The 15763-nt window shown below is 47.1% G+C and overlaps 1 protein-coding gene across 1 annotated transcript in view; it reads left to right on the top strand.

Moving 5' to 3' along the window:
- Window positions 1-13174, top strand: part of FGF13 (fibroblast growth factor 13) — a 66277-nt gene extending 53103 nt beyond the window's left edge. Inside the window, exons 4-5 of the mRNA XM_047082090.1 lie at window positions 10488-10686; window positions 11808-13174. Coding sequence (XP_046938046.1) covers window positions 10488-10686; window positions 11808-11944 — 336 coding nt within the window. The 3' untranslated portion in view covers window positions 11945-13174. The remainder of the gene's footprint in view (window positions 1-10487; window positions 10687-11807) is intronic.
- The last annotated feature ends 2589 nt before the right edge of the window (window positions 13175-15763 follow it).

The raw sequence follows: 15763 nt of genomic DNA, 5'->3' as shown, positions 1-15763 counted from the left end.
AGAGCCCTTTAGACAGAAGAAAAAAGTCTACCAGAATCCATTAGAATCATTCCCTTTGTCATCATCATCGCTATCAAACTGTCCCTTAGCTGTCACTTGAATGCCATGACAATTTAAGCAGTCAGAGAAAACTTTAAAAGTAGGCACAGCTTAAACATAAGGGACTATTAGATTTTTTTCATGACCGTTGTTATTAGTAACCTACACTATGAAAGTAGAAGTAGCAAAACAGTGGTTTGGAACAAAAGAAGTGAGATAATAATGTTGTACTTTTGGTGGCATAGTGATTAAAACGAGACGTGCAAATGCTGTCTGGCCCATTATTACTGGATTGTTGCACAGATCTCTTTACTATGATGTGCGTTCCACTGGTACACATTATAGTAATGCAAATTTTAGAATCTTAGGATATTTTAAGCCCCAAATTCAGAGCTCATGTATTGTTAGCCTTGAAAAGGAATCCCTGCTGAAAGCGATTCTCATGCATACACTTGAATGTGTAACATGAACCCCCCGCCCCCCGCCACACACACACCAGAAGTGCAGATTAAGGCGAGGGAAGGGATCCCGGAGTCAGCGGGCACTCGCACGCACGCTAGCTGCCTTCCATGCCCCCTGCGGTCCCCACTCTGAGGCACACACTACTGATCTTCTCTCACGGGTGCAGGATGGGAGCCCAGGCTTTTGCCCACAGTCAGCCATCTGGAAAGTGGAAGAGGCGGGTTTGAACAGAGATCTTCAGGGTTCAGAGAGGCAGGACACACGAAGAGGAGGAAGGGCTGGACCTTCGGCAGATACTGGAACTGTCATGTAGAGGAGAATGGACATCGCAGCCTCTGTCTTACACAGCGATGATTTGTGGGAAAAGGCACACTTGCGACCAAATTTATAAAGAAAGGACTTGTTAAGGTCTTCTTTCCCATGGTTTTGTCCCTTGTGGGGAGGAGGGGGGACTCTTCTCCCAGGCCATCCCTCTGAAGTTATCACAGAGGGCTGCGACCAGGGTTAAATCAGATCATCATATACACAGAGGGGCCTCCCATCGTGCTTGGCCCAAGTCAGGTTCTCAGAAAGTCATAGCTTGGAACGAACTCTTCCATTTGTGTCTTGAATTGATGAGCCGACTTCCCCCATTCGGATTCATGGTCAGTCACTGTCGATAGCATCCCCTCGTGAGCTCTTTTCAAAGGGCAGATGGGAGTTAGAAATGCACGGTCTTCATAGAAAGAAGACTCTTCTTTGCAACTTCCTATCCCCGGAAGTAATTTGCAGGTGCCATGTGATGGGGTGGTCCAGTAGCCCTCTGTGACACCTTTCTCATTCTTGGTTTTACAGATTAGGCCTTCGCACCTTGCCCGGGGACTCCGGGTTTTATGGTTTGCGGTGGAAAGCACGCTCAGTGACTTCCATTTGAGCAGCCACTGTTGTCTAGCTTTGCTTCCCTACCTGTGCAAGAGAAGAGATTAGAAGTCTTTGAAGAAGTAGGCGCCTGCCTATTGTAAGTGACTCTGCTGCAGAGACAGACCCTATCACAGTTCACACAACCGCTATCCAACACAAACCAGAATGAAGTCTCAGAACATCCTGCGCACCCATCTTGGTATGATTTCATTTTTAATAGGCCACCGACCTCGCAGGGGTTTTTTCTCTGATCCGCAGGGCAAGAACCTTTCTCCTTTGCGTGCCAGTTTGCCGGGTCTCTGGGAAAAGTTTTCCGAGTTCCCAGGCGTGTGAATTTTCACACAGGAGTTTGCAACAGCTACTTCAAAAGATACAAGCTACAAAGTTGATTCTCTGGCTGTGCACAAATACTTCCCAGGCCCTTCTCTTGGCATTGGCTTTAGGGCCCCCTCTGAAGTTCTTACACAGAAGAGTACCACCACAAATGAGAAATCACCATAGTACCAGGCAAGCTTTGCCCAGTGGGCACGAATGAATGCTAGTAAGCAGCCAGAAGACCGGCAAGTTTATTTTTAGAAATCAGGTCTGGTATTTGATTCCCCTCTCAATACACGTGGGTCAGCCATTCTGTAGGAAAAACCAACATCCAGAGTTAATGCCCATCCTAGACTAAGAAAAAAAAAAGTTTTAGGGAGTTATTCAGTTAAGAGAAGTATTCTTCCCTTGGGGAGAAAATGCTTTGCCACAAACCTCTGTTAAACAGGAGGGTTAAACCCAGCAAGATTTGAAAACTCCTGTTGTGGTCACATTGTCTCTCCACAGTGTATCTTACAGAAAATGAAGTACGTCTTCGGCTACCTAACTGCGTCGCCTAAACAATCTGTGTTCTTCTGGAAGGTTTGGGTCACGCTAACACCGTCTTGAGCCAGTTATGCAGCCTTGAAGACATGTGGCCCATCCATCCACTTTATCACAAATCGTAGCAAAGTTATTTATCGTATCAAACATATTTGCTTGACCAGGTTTGGAGCTGAGTGAGGCCTTCGGGTCACATAATTTTTGAATCATGACAAAAATAGCCCCTCTTAGGTTCTGTAAGGGATGCATTGTTTTTGTTCTTTGTCCTGCTTTTTTTCTAGCTTACTTCAGTGTTTATAAAAATAAAATAAATTCCAGGCCACCTGGATGACTCAGTCGGTTAAGCATTCAACTTCGGCTCAGGTCATGATCTCGCGGTCCGTAAGTTCGAGCCCCGCGTCGGGTGCTGTGCGGACAGCTCGGAGCCTGGAGCCTGTTTCGGATTCTGTGTCTCCCTCTCTCTCTGCCCCTGAACTCCAGGCCTCAAGTATGGCCATATCTGTGTCCTAATTCTGTTTTAAACAGGCCATCGGTTGACAAGCTCCTTGATACATTTTTGGTGGTTTTTGTTTTGTGAAAAATTGAAAAAAAAAAAGCATTATGGCATGCTGGCATATTTTATAGGGTCAACATAAGATTAATTAAAGGATCTATTAAATACCTTGGACTTTGAAAAAATACTACTAAGAAATTTCATTGTAACCCTATGAGGAAAAATAGGCCCGTGTCTGTCATCTTAATTATAATTTGCATTTCTTTACAAACGGTTGCTTAATCGTACCTGCACTTTTAGGTCATTTTGTCGCCTGGTATTTCGTGAGGCCCATTCGTAAGCACCTCATTTCTTTAGTGCTGTGGCTTGAAGCACTACGGCCTTTTGGGTCCGCCGCAGACAGACATGAAAAATGGAGGAGAGCACGAAGCACAAGGTGTAATTCACGTGCAGTCCCAATTTGGGGGCCGAATTGATACTCTTCCGTATTAATAAAACACGTATAAGCAGACCCTTTATCAATGCCTGGTTTTCCGGGCACGTATTTTGAGAAGTCATCCCATGTCGCATGTTTATGGGGCCTTTTTCCACACGCCTTGCCTCCTTGGATCCTTGTACGACAATCCAGGAAGGGCAGCGGGACCTGCCGGGTTTGCACCCCACCCGCCCCCTGCTGTTTTCACAAAGCTCGGGCGAACAGAACTTAATTGAAATGTTTAGCTCTTTGCAGACCCAGAGACCAAGAGTAGAAGTTCAGCGCCCCTCTCTTGGTTAACACGAAGTGTCTTCATTCTTGTAGCTGAAGCATGATTTGGTCCCTGTTACTCCCTCTTGTCTTTCCCTCTCCCCGCCTCCCCCCTCCTCCTCTCCTTCCGGCCCTCATGCCTCCCTCCTGTCTCTTGCTCTCCTCCGTCTCCAGTTTCTGAAGTTGAATGTATCTGTAGGCTTCCTCCGTCCTTTCAGCCACTGCTCTCTCTGCCCTCGCAGGCAGGTTCTGACTCCTCAGTCTCCACTGGGAAACAGCCCTCTCTTCCTGGGGTGCCACATAACCCTTCTCTGGATCTGGACCAGGGAGCTTCCGAGCTCCCTGCATATGTGACTGCATTCTTTCGTGTATTTCTTTCACCATGTGGGAATCTGATCATTGACTGTAAGCCAGGCCTTATGCTAGGAGCTGCCCTCAAGGATCTCACAGTCCAGAGGATATTTGAATGAGCAAACCATTGTCTGTTTATCATGAATTAGTAGCTGCGGTGCCCTGGGTGAGTACCGATTCCCCCTCTCCTCCAACCTCTCCCTTCCCATTCTTTGATCTGAATAATAATGAAGTTCATTCACATCAAATATACCCTGGGAGAGAACATCAAAGTCCTGAACATAATAATTAATCCTGGATTTCTAAATCACTGATCGAGGGGAGACCTGTGTAGAGAATATAGGTATAGTTACAGCGTCACCCCCCATGGGTATGATTTGTATTTTAAGGTTCTATTTTTAAATTTTTTAACAGAGTTGGAAATCTAGTTTTCATTTGCATATTATTTTCGTTAGGCTGGGGAATAATTGAAACACACGAGTCAGACGTGCTTAAGTAACCTGCTAACTTTAAATCTAGAGAATTAATTGTCATCCGAACATGGCTCAGAATTAGAAGAGTGACCCTTGCTTTTGGCAGTAATTGTTAAATTAATTGGATTGTCAGGCTATGCAAATGTGGCCGGAAGACAGGAGGCCGGAAGTGAGAGGATTAAAGGGAGAGATGAGTACTTTAAAAGGCCACCCATGTATCTGTAAACTGTTTTTGCCTCTGTGTTCTCTGGTGCCCGATGTACAAAACGTTATGTGTGAATAAAACAAAACGTATCGAGAGCTGTTCACCTAGACCAGGCTGTGTGTAGTTAGTTAGCAATGGCACGTACATACGCGAAAGGCTGTACCGAACGGGCAACACTGTTACACGAGCCGTGTTCAGTAATCCAAAGGTTCAGGGTGGCCATTTTATCGATGGACAAGCTCTGTAGACTCTGTTGCTCTCTTGAGATCCAAGGGAATCACTGCAGCCCATTTAAAAAATAGTTCTTTCGAAGGGCGCCTGGGTGGCTCAGTCGGTTGAGCGTCCAACTTCGGCTCAGGTCACGATCTCACGGTACGTGACTTCGAGTCCCGCGTCGGGCTCTCTGCTGTCAGCACAGAGCCCGCTCCAAATCCCCTGTCCCCCTCTGCCCCTTCCCCACTTGGAAGCGCACGCCCCCTCTCTTTCAAAAATAAATAACCATTTGATTAATAAATAAAAATACAAAATACTTCCTTCGAGAGAAACGTGCTAAAGGGGAACATTTACGGTATGCCTGGCAATCCCCAAAGCTCCCCATCGTACCGACGTGCGGACTCCAATGAAACACGGCCACCTTACCGGTGGTACAGTAGCTGCGAAAGGGGGACAGAGTATGAACAATCTGCTGTTAAGGCCTGTGTTTGCTGAGTGACTTAACCTTAATCAGGAAGGTATTGGTCTCGGCGTGCGTCTGTTGGTGCTGGAGATGTGTTTAGGGCACCGAGATGACATAAAGGATGTACGGATCTTTTGTAGCCCTCACCTTTTCGGTCATGGCCCCCAGGGATGTAGGTCCACAGCAGCTGCTGAGTGATACGGCCCCTCCGTGGCTGCCCTTGGGGAAACTGCCACCACAGCCCAAGGTGCTTCTGACCTGGCTTCAGCTCCAGGAGGCCAGAGAGGTATCGCGCCCCGTCCATACTTTACTCTCAGAGTCAGGGCAACCCAGGGCACTCCTGCTTCTTCTGACCCTAATAGAAAAGAGTGCTTTACACAGGCCAAAGCCTTTCCTTCTGGGGCAAAGGTGTTTTCCGGCACACCATTGGCTCTGGGGGTTGTTTGCACATAACCAACGTTACCGATTGTGCTAATGCCTTCTGCTGTGCCTCTCAGAGTCTGTGTAGAGGTCTTGAGCCCCGATAAGGGTGGCTGACCATTACCGTTTGTGGCTAGAGGCGTTCTCCAGTGTGTTCTTGGAACGTGATGCAGAAGGCTTCAGATGTTTCCTTCTTGTCAGTGATATCTCAACCTCCAAGAAACGATTCCCCCCTTAACAGTGAGTAAATTGGTAAAGAGAAATGGTCGATTTTGCTCCTGGATCTGCTCATTCGGCATAGATCCTTCTCCCTTACCCCAAATAGAGTCATTATCGCTAACTGGTATGGATTCTTGAGGTAAAAAGGTTCAATATTCACTGAGAAAACACTAACCTCGAACTTCAAGGAGAATAGAGAGGATGGCACAGAGGAGATTTAAAGACAGATTGATTAGTTCATGAACCAAAAAGACGTTATTCCTCTGGAAAAAAAAATACATAGATATGCGAGAGAAACAACTTTTAAGAGAAATCGATGCATAAAACATTGTAAGATACAAGAAAGCACCCTTTCTTTTGTACCCATGCCAGATAACTTCTTAGCGACTATGCAGGGAATGCTTGGCATCTCCTGAAAGCGTTCATTTATGATGATGGCAGACGTTTATCTCATGCGTGTGAAATACAGAAAAGTGATGCTCAAGGCCACTAGGGTACCTTTTTCTGTATTTTTTTCTCTTTTCAAATTTTTATCTAAATATCAGTCAACACCCGGTGCAGTGTTGGTTTCAGGAGTAGAGCCCGGTGGTTCATCCCTTCCGTACAACCCCCAGTGCTCATCCCAACAAGTGCCCTCCTCAATGCCCATCACCCGTCTAGCCCATCCCCCCACCCAACGCCCCTCCATCAACCCTCAGTTTGTTCTCTATCGTTCAGAGTGTCTGGTTTGTTTCCCTCTCTTCTCTTACCTCCCCCCGCCACGTTCCCATATGTTTGTCTGTTCTGTTTCTTAGATTACGACAGTACCTTTTTTGAGAGCACTGCTAATCATCTCCCGATCAATCAGAGGGCGTTGATTCCTTGCCCTGTGTCTTCCCGGCATCCCCTGAACAGGGCTTCCCTGATAGGGTCAAATCCAGTACGTGTTACTGATGTGACTCATTGCTGAGACAGAGACGCGGCCGTACCCCTCTTCCCTTTGCGAGCCCTTCCTGTGTCGGGTGGGATGTTCACATTTTTCCGCGCTGGATAAAAACGAAGCGTCTTCTGCCTACTCATTCCAGCACTGGATGAAATGACAGTGACACACACACAGAACAGAACAGTCCCTTGGTTGCTTCCACATTCTTTTTTTGGCCTCATTTCCCGCTCTACTGAGTTTTTGAGTCCAAATTTAGTGGTGATGACTAAGAAATTGCCAGGATGTGACAGAGCATCCAGCTCATTGAGTCCTTCCTTGCCATTTTCCAATAGTTGTAACAATCGCCAAGTTCTGCCTCCTAACGTCGTAGGTGCCAGCATCTGTGTAGTATCTGTTATTCTTAACAGATGCTAAATCGCGCGTGCAGGCTCTGTCCGTGCAATGACAGCCTCCTTCTGCAGACAGCTGATTCCATATGGTATTAAGGAAGTTCCCTGCCGACTTTTTACTGGTTGATACTTCTGAATCCTGGAATTTCCAAGACTTAAATCGGAATCTCTGAAATCCGAATCCCGTGAGCGATAGGTAAGCGGTCTGCTGTGTGCGAGGCAGCCCGACCGGTCGGCCGTGAGGGTAGAAGGTGGGTTCAGAAAATACGACAAGTTCCCTGCCATCTGGAGCCGCTCATGCATGTGCCTGAGTCACGGGACCAGCTAGAGGTGTAGGGAGGACTTAAGGGAGCACCAATTCGCGTGTCATCAGCTCTGAAGATCTCTCTTAAGAGATCCTCTGTGATTCCGGAGGCAGTCATAGCTGAGCTAGGCCTTGGAGGATGAGAGGAAAGCCAGTAGGTAAAGACAGAAGAATGACACCCCAAGCGAAGGAAATGAGCGGCATCTGGAAAGGCACAAAGGCACACGTGAGTCCGAATGGTGGGGAATTTTATTTTATTTGTATTTTTTATTTCTTTTAGCTTTTATTTAGCTTTGAGAGAGAGAGGGAGAGGGAGAATGTGAGCGGGAGAGGGTCAGAGAGCGAGAGGGAGAGACAATCCCAGGCAGGCTCCATGCCGTCCGCGCAGAGCCCGACGCGGGGCTCGATCTCATGAAGCTTGAGATCATGACCTGAGCCGAAATCAAGAGGCGGAAGCTTCACCGACAGAGCCACCCAGGCACCCCACGACTTGTGGGAAATCTTAAATTTTAAAAAATTTTTTTAATGTTTTTTATTTTATTTTTGAGAGAGAGAGACAGGGCACAAGCGGGGCGGGGGGCCGAGAAAGAGGGAGACATGGACCCAAAGCAGGCTCCAGGTTCTGAGCCGTCAGCACAGAGCCCGACCTGGGGGCTCGAACCCACCAACTGTGAGATCATGACCTGAGCCGAAGTCGTCTCTCAACCGACTGAGCCACCCAGGTGCCCCTGGGGAATTTTAGATGCCATGTCAAGCCGCTCGTTTTACTGTAAGGCAGGTGACACCATCAACAGTTCCCAAGGAAGGGAACTTTGCTTGGGGGGAGGGGAGGCATCTGCTAGCAGAAGAGGAGAGACCAGTTCGGAGGTTATGACAGCAGGCCAGTGGAGAGGTCAGAGGGCGCCAGCTCGATCAGTCGCAGTGAAAACGGAAGGTGAAGCTCGTGGACGGGAGAGATTGTGCATGAACTTGAAGGTCCCCCGGAGTTTTAAGTCCTTCCCCTTTTCCTGGTCTGAATTCCTGCCCATCCTTCAAAGGTCAGCTAAAATAACACCCTCTCTGTGAACGCTGCCCCTCTGCAGCCCCCAGTGAGGGCGAAAGCGGGCTTCCTCTGTTGTCCTAAAACCCCGCCTGCGAATACACTGCAAGTTTCCTGAGGCCCCTACTTATTTACCTGTGAACTCTTTGTGTCACCCAAGCATACAGCGGGGTCGTCGGAAAACCGTGTATACGTGAATGAATGAATGCGACCATCACACAAGACGTTAAATGCAGCCCTTTTGCGGGACCTGCCTGAGCACGTCGCATCCCACCGTTGGGAGAATCCTCCAGAGGGGGGGTTTCACAGCCCGTAAACAGAACGCTTCGGCTCCTACATGCAGTAGTTGCCTTGGAAATACGTTTTTCTTGACCAGGTTGAATTTGTGTGAACCTTCAGAGGACCTGTCAAGTGTGCCCCTAGGCTGAAATAACCCCCAGAGAGGACTCTCTAATCCATGCACTGGGTGAGAATCGGTGAGATGACGGAGTGACCCAGATTTCGTGGATTCCCAGAAGAGAAGAGAACGTTCTATTGTTTCACTTTCAGAGAAAGGCCGCCTCATTTGAGGAATTTGTCCCTCTTTGCTGAAGTGACTCAGAGCACTTCAGATTCTGTCCCTCGGACAGCGTGCGTTGCTTAGACTGATATCTAATCTGAAAATGAACGAAGGTGGGACCATGGAGGCATTGTGCGGAAAAGGCTGGTGTCCAGAAAGCACACGATTTTTTTTAATGTGCTTTCATGTTTATTTATTTTTGAGAGAGAGAGAGAAACAGAGCGTGAGCAGGGGAGGGGCAGAGAGAGAGGGAGACACAGAATCCGAAGCCGGCTCCGGGCTCCGAGCTGGCAGCACAGAGCCCGACGTGGGGCTTGAGCCCACGAATCGTGAGATCATGACCTGAGCCGAAGTCGGACGCCCAACCGACTGAGCCACCCAGGTGCTCTAGCGCATGATTTTTTTACAAGGTTTTTTGGTAGGGTTTTATCAGAAGTTATTGCTGAGAACATCTCAGCAAATTACCATTGTTTTCTATGTCTACCACTCGGTGGATTACTGAGAGATGAGAATCTGATGCTCATTTCATTTGGCTTACAAATGGCTGTTTTTAATGGCTGTTTATGGCACACGCCCACATCTGCAAAACGTGAACGAAGGTTTTCAGGTTGTTTTTTTTTTTTTCTTTTCTGAAACAGTCCGTTTTCATTTGTGGGGGCAGATCCAAAGAAAACATGGCCAGGTACACGGCAGAAATCACATTCCAGGGTTCACAGCCCCCTGGGCTGCTCTCTCGTGTCTGCTTGTAGAATTACTGTAAATTCCTGCTTCCCTATTGATTTGCTTGTAAATGTTACTGTAAGGCAAGGACGAGGTGGGGGGGTGGATTTTCTTTTCATTTTTAAGTCAAGGTCCAATGATTAAGAGACAAATCAATTTGGTTTACCTAACAGCCAACCAAAGGTAGCCTTTCTTTGTAGCATCCCTCTAGAAATATAGGCAGCCAGTAATAAAACACTGTAACACAGCTCTTAGTCTCGGGCAGTTGACAATGATAGTACAGAATAAGTGGACAATCTCTGAAAATTAAGTAGAAGGACCAAATGCTTATTTTCTCATATTTAATCCCGACGACGGCCAGGAACAAAGCCTCGTGTGACAGCTTTATACTTGTCCTTTCGATCTTTAGCTCTTGTATTTGTCCAGTGTATTCCAGTTACGTGGCTGGTTCTAATTTTTCCATTATCTTAGTACAAGGAGAGCGAATCATTGATCAGTAGCACTTACACTTGGGGCTTTTTGCAAAGCATCACGTGAACTGTTCTATATAGTCTGGGTTTCCAGTGGTAATAGTCTATGCTATTAAAATAGAGCACCGGTCGTACAAGCTTGAACAAAGTATGTCCGAAACTCCTGAAGGGCAATACCACAGGGTTCTCCGTGAAATCCACAGCTATAAATACTGAGCTTTGGTTTATTTACTTTTCTCGCAGGAACACTTTACACCTGAGTGCAAATTCAAAGAGTCGGTGTTTGAAAATTATTACGTGACCTATTCGTCGATGATCTATCGTCAGCAGCAGTCAGGCCGAGGGTGGTATCTGGGTCTGAACAAAGAAGGAGAGATCATGAAAGGAAACCACGTGAAGAAGAACAAGCCTGCAGCCCACTTTCTGCCCAAACCACTCAAAGGTAAACCTGATATGATAGGAGCTGTGTACGAGGCAGTCCTTCATCATGCTTGTCTAAGTGGAACGTCATTCTTCCCCATGAAGGCAACTATACAGAAATGGACTGACCTTCTGTAACACTTAAAAACATGAAAAAAGCACTGACAATAGCACCTGATCTTCTGATTTTAATTTTCCCATAGTACATCTATAGATAGTAGCACCTTAACTTACGTGGGCGTAGCTGATCGCTAACTCAGGACCGCCAGGAGCCCCAAATGACGCCAGAACGGTTCCTGGACAGAAACGCAGATGCTAAAATGTACGCGCACTTACCAGAAAGCTCCTTGGGTCCTCTGCCGGGCCCGGCAATACCGTCCCGGCAGTTTTCATTCGTGGGGTTTGTCTCGCAGCCATTAGTAGGAGGTTAGCAGCAGATTGGACAGAACGAGGGATAGAAATGGGGTGCGGAAGATGAGGCTGTTAGAAGTAGCCGAGACGTGGGGGGGAAGGGATAGGGAACCGGGGGCAAAGCAGAGCAAGACCTCCCAGAGGCCACCGGCCTGGGGTTAGACCGAGGTGAGCGTAGCGGCGGCCCGTCCCCTCGGGTGAGCTCAGCGCTGCTTAGCAGCGTACGTTCTGTAGCCACACGACTTGGATTCAAATCCCAGCACCCCTCTTTACTAACTGGATGGTCGTGTATGTAACCATACAGCACAACAACAATAATAATACGTAGCGTTTCTTGCATTTAAGAATTGCGCTAATAGACTCTCGGAGAGTATCATCTCGAGTATGATAGAAATCGGTGTTTTAAAATGTGTTCGATTTTAATATTTGGCTCGCACAGCGTGCTGTAGATTATATTTAACCTTCGAAGAGCTTTATTAAATGCAGTTTTCGTTAATCCTCTCATGTATATAACCATCAGGGATGGAAATGAGGCATTAGACTTCCTTGCACACTGTGCCAACGCTAGATTTTGCTTAAGCTGAGCCAGTCCGTTCTCGGCTGAGTCCTTGGTGGCAGCGTTTTCCGTGTTGGGCTGAAAGCATGGAAGCCTAGTGACCAGGAGAGAAGCTGAGGGCCAGTGCGGGGTGCGCATTCGAAGGCCTTTGACTCCCATCTGTCTGTGCTTTCCAGTGGCCATGTACAAGGAGCCGTCACTGCACGATCTCACGGAGTTCTCCCGGTCCGGAAGCGGAACCCCAACCAAGAGCAGAAGTGTCTCCGGCGTGCTGAACGGAGGCAAATCCATGAGCCACAACGAATCAACGTAGCCAGTGAGGGCAAAACAAGGGCTCTGTAACAGAACCTTACCTCCAGGTGCTGTTGAATTCTAGCAGGTCCTTCGCCCAAAAGTTCACTTTTGTCAATGACGTTTACCAAACAAACAGGCAGAGTTCACTAGTCTATCTGCCATTAAACCTTTCGATCATCCATACTGAAGCCCCCTAATTTCGATTGAGCTTGTGCAAAAGAATGCCAAGCATGAGCAGTGAACTAAATCCTGGAGAGAAGGGCCTGCCCAATTTTCTCATGATCTCACCTGTGCTTTGGGGATGAAAAGCCAGAAACATTTCACAGCACTAATGCTGATAAAAATTTGCTCTCCAACCAAGACAATGTAAAAGACCACAATTGCTCTTCAAAAACAAAAACAAAGCAAAACAAAATTAAGCGCTTAAATGTTTCGTAGGGGCAAACAAAACTTCTTGTGACCTGTGTTGTTTTCCTGGCTTCATGTTTTCCATCTACGCTTGATTCAGACGTATTCTTTACTTGGTAATATTGTGACTCCATGATTTCTGAAATTCAATGGTTCTACTGACTCTGTCACTTAATCCCAATCAACCAAATTCAGGGTTGAATCTGAATTGGCATCTCAGGCTCAAGGTAACAGTGTTCTTGTGATTCTACCATTTTTTTTTTTTTTTAGATTTGTAGTGTATTCTGGTCAAGTTCTTGTGCTGTATTCTGTGCATAGAAATTGAGTTGTATTGTCAACCCCAGTCAGTAAAGGTTACTTAAAAAAAAAAAAAGATTATCCTCAAGTGTAGATTTCTCTTGATTCCATTTGTGTTATCATGTCAAACTATCGTTGTGGCTTCTCGTACAAAGACACGAACTGTGGAACCGTGATGTCGTCTTTTGTGTTGTTACGATAAGAAGCGTCCTATCTGTATATGTACGAGTCCTGCTGTTGTTGTATTTGGCATGTGAATATTGTGTACAAGGAAATGTTAAGACTGGTTACCCCTAACCAACATATACTTATACTTGCTTCTGGAAAAGTGTTTAAGACTTAGCTAGGTTTCCATTTAGATCTTCATATCTGTTGCATGGAAGAAAGTTGGAATCTTGGCATAGAGTTGCATGTTAAAATCTGTGTTCCTAAAGTGGACATAGCATGTGCAGGCAGTTTTCTGTCCTGTGCACAAAAAAAAAAAGTGAAAAAAAAAGTTGTTTAATATTTGTTGTTGTATACCCAAATACGCACCGAATAAACTCTTTATATTCATTCAAAGAAAAATCCCTCAGGGTACATTTATTGTCTGTTACGTGTCATTAGCTGTCACAGAAACCGGAGCTGAACGTTCAGTTCTGTATATAAGGTCATTGCCCCCTGATCGTCTACAGTCTAGAGATTCACATTAACACGAACGCTCCTTAAAGTGTGTCCGTCGTACTGGTTATTGTACTTAGACTTCAGATTGGAACAGAGAATTCTCATTCCCACTCAGTGATGGGATTGTACAAACGAGACCTGTGTTGTGGTATCTTCTCTGCCGTTCACGCGATCAGTTCCCCTGTCTGTTGCCCACTTCTCTCGGTGGAGGGAAGGCACACGACTAAATCTCTGCAGTCCTTTCCTACCTCTGAAGGCTGAGGGAAAATGGGAGCGTTTTTAATGTCCGTGACTTGACACTGGCTCCCCAAAGCTGCCGTTGCCTGACAACGCATGCTTCGGGGACAGTCGATAACGTGAAGGAAAGCGTGGAGGAACGGGTAAAACCATAACTGCCTGGGACGTGCCAGGACATCCGTCAAAATAGAGTTACTGGGTCCCCAGGCAGGTGGCTACCCATTCCTGAGATGTCTGGGCCAGATTCAGCAGGAGCCCCTAGCCCAGCCCAGTCACCCTGTGACTGCCTCTTAAGCCCTCATCCTGCGTGAGCTCTGAAGTCCCACCCGCGGGAAGCGAGGCCGCCCGCCCGCCTAGCTGGGACCCGGGAGCCTTCTTATGTACCACGAGTAGAATCACGCCAATTCTACTCAACCCTCGCCCCTTATTAAATCTTAACTAATTCTCAATCCTAGAGCAGAGTATCACCGTCTCTGGCCATAACCAAATCAGGACACTAGTGCCTCGGGGAAGCCCGGTGTAAATAAACCGTGGCCGAAATACCCAGGAAGCGTCAGAGCCATCGTCTCACAGGGCACATACTGACCCTGAGAAGAGTGGCCCCGCTCAAGCCTGTCACGGGCACCTGTGAGTCTGCTTCTGTGGTTTTAGGCCGGGCCTGGGAATCTTGAATCTGATGCCCACCCCAGTTTGAGGACCCCTGCTCTATGGCACAGCACTCAATTTCATACTGTCCCCGCCCCCCCCCCCCCGCCATCTGTGAGTATGTATCCAATCCCTGCATTGAACTGAGCCCAGGGGACAATACGGAAAATAACACTTTCTTCAAGTTACTTGTAACTATTGCAAAGCCAAACAGGGGCGCCCGGGTGGTTCAGTCGGTCGAGCGTCTGACTTGGGCTCAGATCGTGATCTTGCGGTTCGTGAGTTCGAGTCCCAGTCCCGCACTGGGCTCTGTGCGGGCAGGGGAGCCCGCTTGCGTCTCCTCTCTGCCCCTCCCCTGCGCGCGCTCTCTCTCACAAATAAACATTAAAAAGCAAATAAATAACAGCAAAACACATGGCAGCGTTTCCCCTCCAGGAGTTGCGTTTGTATCTGGAGGGAGCACGATGCTCACTGCCATGGAACCCTCAAACAGTTGGGAGCAGTGACCCCTTCCCACCTCCCTCGGCAGTATGTTGCCCCGGGCCTAAGCCACTCAAGTTCACAGAAGAATCTGTTACAGACTCCGGCTCCTTGATGCCGAATTTTTCAAGCGTCCGTTGTCCAAATGAACACACGGCGGGGGGAAATGAGTATCTATCAGGATCATCTGTCCATCTGAACGAGCTGGTTATAACCATTCTGTGGATGAGAGGTGGCAAAACAGAACAGTGGAGAACTGTAGCCAGGGCAGGTCACTAGTACCCAAAGTATTAGCCGTATTTACAATGACAGGTTGGCATACCTTTCACCAGCTTATTCTGTCACCTTGCCTTGTGACTTTTGCCCCGGAGGGTTGAAAATGCCACACGCGATAGTACATGCACCAGGATCTGTCTCTAATTCTGGGCTGCTTTTTAGCTCTAAATGACCAAGGAAGAAAAATGCAAACTTACGAGAAACAGCATTTGGGTGTTACTCTTTCATAGACCATCCTGGACCTTTCTATTTATTTTCTTTTTTAAAGTTTTATTTATGCAAGTAATCTCTCCACCCCTTGTGGGGCTTGAACTCACCACCCCGAGATCAAGAGTCACATGCTCTTCTGACTGAGCCAGCCGGGCGCCCCCTATGCTGGACCTTTTTAATCTCCTCCACACTCTGCTGCTTTTGAAATGTTAGTTTGAATTTGTTGCACGGAGAACAATAATCTTTGCCAAATCAACCAGCCCTTTTGCTAATATCACATGAGTACAAGTGTCTGGTATTTTCTTCATCACATTTACTCTAATAAAAAACACAGAAAAGTACATGGCATCATTTTGGGAGTATTCCAGTTTCTATGTGGGCATTCTTAAAGAGGGTTGTAACAGCTGCAATTCTGTCATTGTGCAGGAAGTCTTTCTAGAACACTCAACATGGATGGTTTGCAGTATTAGAATTCTAAACCAACCAAATAGCAACCCTATTTCTCCTTTTCTATTAGTTTGTGCTTCAAATGCTGCCCCTCTCTCTCTCTTTCTCTCTCTCTCTCTCATACGGTCACTTCACACATGCACACAACATGCAGATGTGTGTCCTGAAAGCTCTC

This window comes from Lynx rufus, unplaced genomic scaffold (genome assembly GCF_022079265.1).
Source record: "Lynx rufus isolate CCGP_SWC_20201006 ecotype Redwood Valley unplaced genomic scaffold, mLynRuf1.p SCAF_19, whole genome shotgun sequence".
NCBI lineage: Eukaryota > Metazoa > Chordata > Mammalia > Carnivora > Felidae > Lynx > Lynx rufus.
Note: the sequence above shows the minus strand (reverse complement) of the source record. Positions and strands in the feature narration are given on the sequence as shown.